The sequence below is a fragment of the Drosophila willistoni genome, chromosome 3R (genome assembly GCF_018902025.1).
Source record: "Drosophila willistoni isolate 14030-0811.24 chromosome 3R, UCI_dwil_1.1, whole genome shotgun sequence".
Classification (NCBI taxonomy): domain Eukaryota; kingdom Metazoa; phylum Arthropoda; class Insecta; order Diptera; family Drosophilidae; genus Drosophila; species Drosophila willistoni.
This window is the reverse complement of record NC_061086.1, coordinates 28,458,965-28,468,051: the sequence shown is the minus strand read 5'-3', so window position 1 is coordinate 28,468,051 and position 9,087 is coordinate 28,458,965. Positions and strand designations below refer to the sequence as shown.

Sequence of the window (9,087 nt, the reverse complement as noted above, 5' to 3'; positions counted from 1 at the left end):
TATATATATATTTAATATAACTTACATTTTTTGTTTATATTGTTTAGTTGTTTTTCCTTTTTTTTGCTTTTTGTTAAACACACATCTACTCAATGCCTGATTGTTAAATCTTGTTTTAAGCTAATGTTTTTCAATTTGGCTTTTTTGGCTGTTTTGAGTTTTTTTTTTTTAGGGCTTATAATTTCTGTCTTACATTATATTTCATGTATTTTGAGAAAGGATCTCTCTTAGCCTTATATATAATACATATATAGAAGAGGAAAAAGTATCACCTTACCTATGCCTACATATTATATTGTATTAAACTTAACACGCTTTAATTTAATAGTTATGAATTTTGTATAAAAAAAAAACAAACAAAAACCAAAAAGAATAACACAAAAAAAAAAAACAACCAATCTAACCACAAAACTATACGAAAATATATAGAAATCATTCTTTTGATCCTTTAGTTTGCTTACTTTACTTCATTTTTGATTTCTTTCTTTCCACTAGCCCAGTAACTAAAACTAAACTAAACTATATATGAACTAATCTATGCTTAATCAAAACCAAACTTAACCTTGCGCTTCCTAATGCTTATACTTTGTATTTAAGTCTAGTCGTATATCAAATGTTAAATTCAAACGAATTTAAGCATAAAAACAATCAAATTACTTTAACAGGCAACTGAAATACTCCAAATACCAGCAACTAATCTAAAAGAAAGACGAAAAGTGAATATGATCAAGCGATTATTCATTGAAGTAATGTGTCATTTTTATTTGAAAGAACAGAAAAACAGAATATGCTGTTTTTTGGTTTATTAATTTTATCATCACGAACACACACATACAAAGACACACATACACATGCATCTATAAGAGAACCTACAGGGATTTTATGGTAGTCTTTGAAAACAAAAACAAAAAACTAATTATACAAAAAACAAATGAAAAGAAAACAAATACCAATTGTTAGATTAGTTGCAACTAGTTGAATTGGTTTAATTTTTATACAATATGTGAATTTTGCAAAAACCAGAAGTAATAAGCAATTTTTAATTACAAAAACAAAAAAAGAAAATAGAATGAACGCGGGTTTTAGGGTAAACACGGATGCCTCTTAGTGTAATGGTTTCTGTTAAACTGTTGAGTCTCGAGTAGCATTGCCTAGTTTCTTTGCCTTTACCGAGTGTAGTTAGTTGATCTGCAGCCGCTACATTACATATAATATTATATGTGTACGTATGTATATCCTAAATGTGTTGAAACATTCAATTTGACAACAGAGAAGACAGTGTTTAAGTATATAGCAATAAACAAAACTACAAAACGCTAGACAATTATGCATAGTTATAGCAAAAACACAAACACATACACAACTAATGCTTACCTTAACTATATCAATACCTATGTATACCTATATATATATATACCTAAACCTATACCAATACCTACCCATACCTATCACATACATAAATTAATGCCTTCAATATTGAGAATACCCTGCTTAAGATTTAAAAGAAAACCAAAATGACGCTTTACAGCAAACCACAAATCAAAAAGAAAAAAGCTTATTAACTACTTTTAGTACTATCTACCTACATATATATATATATATATATATATATATATTATATACTGATGTATACATTACAAAAACAAACCCTAGTTGTAGGATAATGTGAATGGATATCAAAGGTAACCTGGAATTATTCAGCCTACTTACATAAATCTAAATCTATATGTATATGAAATGACCTAAGTGTATATATTTTGAACCGAAAATTGAATACCCTAACTGTTAAGGGAGGGAAGAATTAAGCTTAGACAAGAATATACATACTTTAGGTTAGTTAACAAAGTGTATATACTCTTAAGGACACACACACACATAAAAAATGGTGCTTTAGCTGAATTATTATAAATTGTAAGACTTAATAGCATATATAGAAGAGCTATATCTACTATATATGTGCATTATATATACATATATATATATATTAATCTAATCAACTGCAAGGCAACTCTTTAAACTTGTTCACTGATTCACCCGTTTGAATTTCATTTTACTTTTCATTCTTTCTCTAGTTTTTTATTTTTTTAACCAAACTAAACAAAGACTCGAAACGTTAACTCTTTTTTATAACTCCAATTGGATCTGAAGCGTTTTTACTAAAACTCACACACATACAAATTTTAAATAATTATACTTTTTACCTCTAACTAAATTTAACAAAAGAAAAATTTTAAGAAAACATTTTTAAGAATTGGCATTCAAAACTAACTCACTATGCAACTTTTAATTTAAAGTTTTTAAATGCTTTTACAAAGCTAAACCAAAAAACAAAAAGAAGAGACGTTTTTAAATTTCACAAAAACAAAAAACCTAAAAAAAAAATGATATCGACAACAGTTTTAAACATTTTCCACTGAAAAAGCTTTTCGTACTAACAATTTTTTGTTTGTTTTTAATATTTTCACTTTATTTTTCAAGAGCAGCGAGCAGAAAATTATTATGAATGATAAGAAAATGTTAAAAGGTATTAAAAAAAACAAAAGAAAATATATGAGAAAAACGAAATGTAAAGGAACCAAAATCGAACGCTTCCCACGCAAAAACCGATAATATTAAATTTTAGCCAAAAGAAAAGAAACAAATTTAAAACATCTTCACACGAAACAGAAAAAGCATACTAAAATTGCAACTAAGTATTACTTATATACATACAATATATATATATATACAAAATATTTTACAATAGATAATAGAAATCAATATGTTTATCTATACACAACCTATATAAGAAACTAAATATTGTATTTTTTAAACTCTGCTAAGGTGAAAAAAAACAGACAACAAGGACAAGAAGGATACATTAAATACTCTTATACTCGTTTAGGCCAATATCTTCAACAAAAAAATAAAACTTAATGCATTAACTGACTCTAACTAACTCTAACAACTAACTAACACACACACACACACACACTCGAATACGCTACTAACATATTTTTAATATAAACATTATATACTGGAAGTATCTATTAGTCGAAACATCTAAGAAAAACAACAAAAAAAAACAAAAAACACAAGCAACATGTGAGACACATTTTTGGGGGAACATTAGCAAAACAAAATTGTTTGCGAATTGAATTTTAAACTATAATAAACTAAACTAAACAACTAAAACATTTGCACGGCAAAAATGAAATGAAATAATGCAATAAGAAACGGTTTTTAAAAAGACTCTATTATACAAGAACAACAACAACAAAAGAAGCAAGAAGAAATATAAATAATAAACAATTCAAGCAAAAACAAAATATATCTTTAAAAATAAAAATATATGAACTAAGCTTTTAATGCAATAATCAGATATACCAAAACATACGATTAATATACATACACATAAACAAATGCATACATATACACACACACACATACATACATACATATATATTTTAATAACTCATGGAATGAATGAATGAAAATATGTATTGAAAATACTGTTATTAACCTAATGGTATATAGGACAAAAAAACAAGTATTAGAAATGAATTTTTTGGAAAGCTTCGTTTCTTCGGTCAGTAAGTTGAATTCAATTTTTGAAATGAATTTGACAACTTTTGAAAACGATAAAAATAAAGATTTGCTGCATCCTAGCAAATTGATTTTCCCACCTTATATAGGAATATAAATAAAAACAAGAAAAAACAACAACAACAAAATACTGCAGTGCCATTTTAAATAGCTTCCGATAAGTAAATATAATATATATATATATATACATAAAAGACACACACACACATTCACACGAGGAATATTTAAGTGGAAATAATGACATAAAGACATAAGAAATTTCCTTCATTTTCTATACATTTTTCGGATTGAAATTGCTAAACTGTTGAGGAAAATAATTGTTAATTACTTTTCTTTTAAGTCTTTTATGAATAGACTTCTTTATGGACTCGTCTAATTACTTTTCTTTTAAGTCTTTTATAAATAGACTTCTTTATGGACTCGTCTGCCCTTTTTTTTGGTTCGATCTTTATGTCGTATAAGCCACAAAGACAAAAAAACAATACGTACATGGATACATACCTAGTATATAATTACATACAATACATCTAATAACAACTATTTATGTATTTATTAATAAAAAACTAAAAAAAAACAATATTGTTATGAGCAAAGTTCAAATTGCATTACGCAGTTACAAATCAAATTTAAAAAACAAAAAAAAAAAAAACAAAAGTTAAAGCAAATGGAACAAAGTTGAACATATTTTTTGTGTGCATAAACATTTTTGTGAACATTTTTGAAGCGTTTTGTTTTTGTTTTTTGGTAAGACATTTGGAAAATGTCACACACTTACACACACACACAAACAAACACAACCAAAATACTCATTATATATACCAAAATATATATTAACCATAAAACAAATAGACATACATAAATGCAAAAACAAAAATGAAATGAAATTGAAAATGTAGTTAGGCATATTTATTATTGACTAATTAAACAAACCCCAATATCTATTTATAGACATACATACAATATATCAAACTAAAGAGAATTTTAAATGAATGAACAACAACAACAATGTAAGAAAATGAACAAAAATTTAAGCGCTAAATTACAAATTTGCAGGCTAACATCATAATAATAACAATAATAATAATAATAGCTAATAAATTTCATTCATTCTTACATGTAATGAGCTTACAATAAAAAAAAACAAAATAATTAAAGCAATTGGATACAAATCCAATAATTGTTAATAATATTTACATGCTTTAAAGTGTAAAAAATGTGGAAAACAAATTTATTTACCAAAAAAACATATTTAATTGAATTTTAAAAACCAAATGCCACTCATAATCAATGCATGGGACATTCAATAAACAAAACAAACAAATCCCAATTATAATCGTATAATATCATACATATGAGTATTTTAAATATGAATATAAGGGACTGGCTAAACTGACAAATCGTATAATCCGAAATATAGAACTATAGGAAAGAAATACAAACACACACACACACACACAAAAAAAACAAAACGACAATATAAGAAAATTGCCTGTACATTGAATATGCAAATGATGAAAAAAAAAATGTATTGCCCTACACAATAAACACAACTCAATAAAATGAAATAACAGATAATAAAGGACACTGAGACCAAACAATTTAAAGGACTTTTTAATAACTTACTTGAATGGGCGAATCTTTTCCATTTCTCTTTTGTAAATGCAAAGTTTTTTTCAATTGAATGGTTTGTATATATTTGTGCCTCACAATTGTGATCTTATATTCTAATTACAATACAAAAAATATAGATATATCATCTGTTTAGTGCCCAATCACAAAAAAAAAACATCGAGTTTAATAGAAACGTTTGTTGAATTTCCATATAAATAAAAAATGGACTCAGACGTTTCCACATTAAATGAGTTTAAAATTTTTGCCAAAAGCAATACAAACTGTTCAAAAGTTTTGTAAACAATTTACCGACTAGCTTTCGTTTTCTGTTCAACAAATATTGCATATACATTAACATTTAAATTACATATACATATATAGAGGTGAGTTATTTGTTTAGTCTTCGCTTAGCAAAGATTTGATAGATTCCCAAGCCAGCAGATAGAGTTCCAATGGCACCAACTTGGAATGTAGTTAGTTTTCCTCCCCAGAGATAGCCCTTGGGTAATGTGCTTACAGCATGAACAAAATCCAAAGAGATACGCACAATTGACATCAATTCGAGGCGATGTTTGGCCAAAGATTTAGTATCAATGCTATTGGGACTGTAAATATATAGGATTCAATTAGTTTGTAGTTAAACAAAACACAAATTATTTCACTTACTCGCATAGTTTATGACTGCGATTGAGCTTTTCCTGATTTAAAGTGAAATTTCGCATTGTTCTGCAATAAATAAAAATGAAATCAAAGTAGATCTTGCTTTTTTGAGAGTTCAAACCTCATTAGATTTAGATAGACTGATAGCACCCAGAATATAGAGTTCAGGTTATCCCAACCATCTGCATGTTTTACATCCACAATCTTATGCTCTGATAGCCAGCAAATCTTTTCAATGGGATAGTACAGTAGATCGACAATGTTGGCCGTTACACCCAAGATGGCCATAATCTTATCCGGTTCGTTTTCACCCAAACCATACTCCAAAGCATATTGTATCATGGGTATATCATCGATCAGACGAAGTGTGGCTCTAGCTCCAGAGATTTTTGAACTAGCTATGGCATACCGCTTAGCCAACTCCGGATTCCTCTTGGCATGATAACCGGCCACAAGTTTTGCACTATAGCATAATGCTTTCATCACCTGTAAGAGAAATATGAATTAGAATAAAGTCTTTTTCAAAATCAGACAACAGATTAGATTTAAATCTAAAATTTTATATTTGAAACGTGACCTATGCGCCATGAACGTAAATAATATAACTTTAGCACGACATAAGTTTATTTTTATCAGTTTTTCATCTTACATTTAATGGCCATTTGTGGAATTGCCTTGTTGACACAAAAAGATAAAAAATACAGTGAAACCTCGATATAACGAATCTGAGGGGGATCGCAAAATTATTCGTTATATCTATTGATTCGCTATAGGTACTGAAATGTAAAACCTTAGTCCTTTCAAGGGACTTAACAAAAAATTCGTTATATTGGGTTTTTCGTTATAACGAAGTTCGTTATATCGAGGTTTCACTGTACATACATAGATATATGTGTATGTATAAACGATAAAGGGAACACAACAATTGCGACACAAAGTTCGGAATTAAAGTTGTTAAGAATCTTTAACCAGAGGGAATTCCTTTAATGGCTGGTAATTTACACTCTTTAACTTTGCTTAAGGAGGAGGAAACGAATATTCCATAGAAGCCTATCGTTAACACTTTTGCTCATTGGTATCTCTTACACTATAACACTTTCCATTTTCTTGCTTAGAGAATAACAACTTCGTCATTAGGATAGGTTCACTTAGTATATTATATTTGTTTTCGTTTCGGGTTTCCATCGACAGCAATCAATATCGTTAGCTACCTACAATAGTTATGAATTATTAAGCCAACAACACTTAATGGTTATTTGTTTACTTTCCCTGTTACACCCACTAACCTTTCTCTCGTAACGTATAATTTTCTTTATCTGACAGCGATTTAAACGTTTGCCGGCTATAATTTGAAACATTGTAATCTTAACTTGATTGTTGGACGTAGCCGATTGTTGGTATGTCTGAGCAGAACATTGTGCGAGTCTGATAAGCCATTGAGAGATTGGCCAAAAGTAAGGCAAGTTCAACTTCACTTCCTAGCCCTGCCAAACGATGCCAATCCCAATGTCGGCAACAATCAAAACCAGTTGGTTCGGTTTAAACCAAGCCCCCAAAATCAACTGCCACGCTGCATTTTGAAATATGCGTATATGTTTCACTAAATTCGTATGCAAATATATGTATAAAGACAATTTTAATAATGTTTAAACAATTGTGAGTTCACAGGCAGATGGTTTTCATTTTACTCACCTTATCACGACCTCCATAAGAGTCAATAATATCACAGAATTCAATTACAAATTTGCTGGTATCGCTCATTTTATGGTCGCAGTACCGTTGTAATTCAGACTAAACAAGGAAATAAACAAAAACAGAAATGAAACTCGCACAACAAGTGGGTTCAAAGAGAGGTGTATAAATAGTGGTTTTTAGCTCATTTTGAGTTAACATTTTCTCATTTAACTTAACTTTGCTCATGTTGCGTTAACATGTGCTCGTTTCATAAAGAGAGTAATTATAGAGAGAGAGAGAGAAAGAGAGCGAGTTTAAAAATTGCGCGCCAATTCACTTATTAATTTTTATTGCATTGGTTACATCTATAATTTAAATAAAATATAGAAAACAGTAATACATAATGTGTTTTATTTTGTCAGCATATACAAACATCTAAATTATGTTAATAATAAACAATTATATATTTTCCTCATCCTTCCGGATAAAACGACATAAAATCGTCTTGAATGTGTGCATAATTGTGGGTGTGTGTGTGTATGTAAGGTGTATGTACGACCATTCCGCAGTGTATATGTATTAATTATAATTAAAATTTATTTCATGGCGCAAGCGAAAAAAAAATGTAATTTGTGAATAAATGAACGGGGCATCGACAGCAGCAGCGGCTACTTCGCTTACGGGGCAGAACCACCACCACCACCACTAACACAAAGACAAAGCCTAGGCAAAAAAAAAAAATATGAATCTGAATCTGACGAAAACTAGATACGACAGATTCCACACTTTTTATAGGCAAGTGCAATGTAGAGTATTTGCGTATTTTCGCTTGGGTTGAGGTGGAGCCAAACAAACTGTGGCAATGTGATAAGTAAACTGTTGTTGTTGTTGTTTCAAATTCAAATGACAAAACAAAACGCCAAATGCAAGGCAACAACAAAGCAACACACACAGTCAGTCAAACAGACAGACATTCAGGCAGCGCAGGTACAATCCCAGAGAGTCACCATCCATCGCCATGGTCTTCTCATAGTCATAGATTCATATTGTGTTTTTCTTGTTGTTGTTTTTGTACATACATACATATGTATATGTATTTCAAATGAACTGAGATGAAAACATACAATTTGAAGACAGCAGAGGCACACGTGGGCATGGGGCATGGCTATACAAATCCCCCATTAGATCCAAGCCACTGGCCGAGAGGCAGAACTTGACTCGTGGTGAATTAAGTATTTCTCTCGCTCTCGCCTACAACAAAAAAAGTTGCCCTCACCCGGTTGTGTCCCCAGAGAATGTGCAGCCAGTTATAGCCAAAAAAAAAAGGCCATCGATAAAAATACAGGCAAGTATCTATTAAATGATTTAAAAAAAACTAATCAAGTAACCATCACTAACAATTGGTAGAAGATTATGTGCCAACAGGAACAACAAAAGAATTTTATATTCAAAAATTATCTACAAAGTTGCCCCCCAAATGAGCATCTCTAATTTTAGGCCATTTTAGCTTTTTTTTTCTGCCAGTTCTATTATTGAAATGGCGTTATACTACACGAG

The 9,087-nt window shown here is 29.7% G+C and overlaps 1 protein-coding gene across 1 annotated transcript; it reads right to left on the bottom strand.

Annotated features, from left to right (window-relative positions):
• Nucleotides 1-5,262: 5,262 nt before the first annotated feature.
• Nucleotides 5,263-7,699, bottom strand: LOC6647565 (peroxisomal membrane protein 11C). The gene is made up of 4 exons (XM_002069505.4): nt 7,549-7,699; nt 5,978-6,342; nt 5,863-5,922; nt 5,263-5,801 (listed from the first exon to the last, which is right to left on the bottom strand). Exons 1-4 carry the CDS (start codon nt 7,615-7,617, stop codon nt 5,585-5,587), a joined length of 711 nt encoding a protein of 236 aa, XP_002069541.2. The 5' UTR covers nt 7,618-7,699; the 3' UTR covers nt 5,263-5,584.
• Between the last annotated feature and the right edge of the window lie 1,388 nt (nt 7,700-9,087).

Coding starts and splice junctions, on each gene's coding strand:
- LOC6647565 (XM_002069505.4), bottom strand. CDS start 7,617: ATGAGCGATACCAGCAAATTTGTAATTGAATTCTGTGATATTATTGAC. Junction 5,923..5,977: donor GTCTATCTAAATCTAATGAG/GTTTGAACTCTC, acceptor TATTTATTGCAG/AACAATGCGAAATTTCACTT. Junction 5,802..5,862: donor CGCAGTCATAAACTATGCGA/GTAAGTGAAATA, acceptor ATATATTTACAG/TCCCAATAGCATTGATACTA.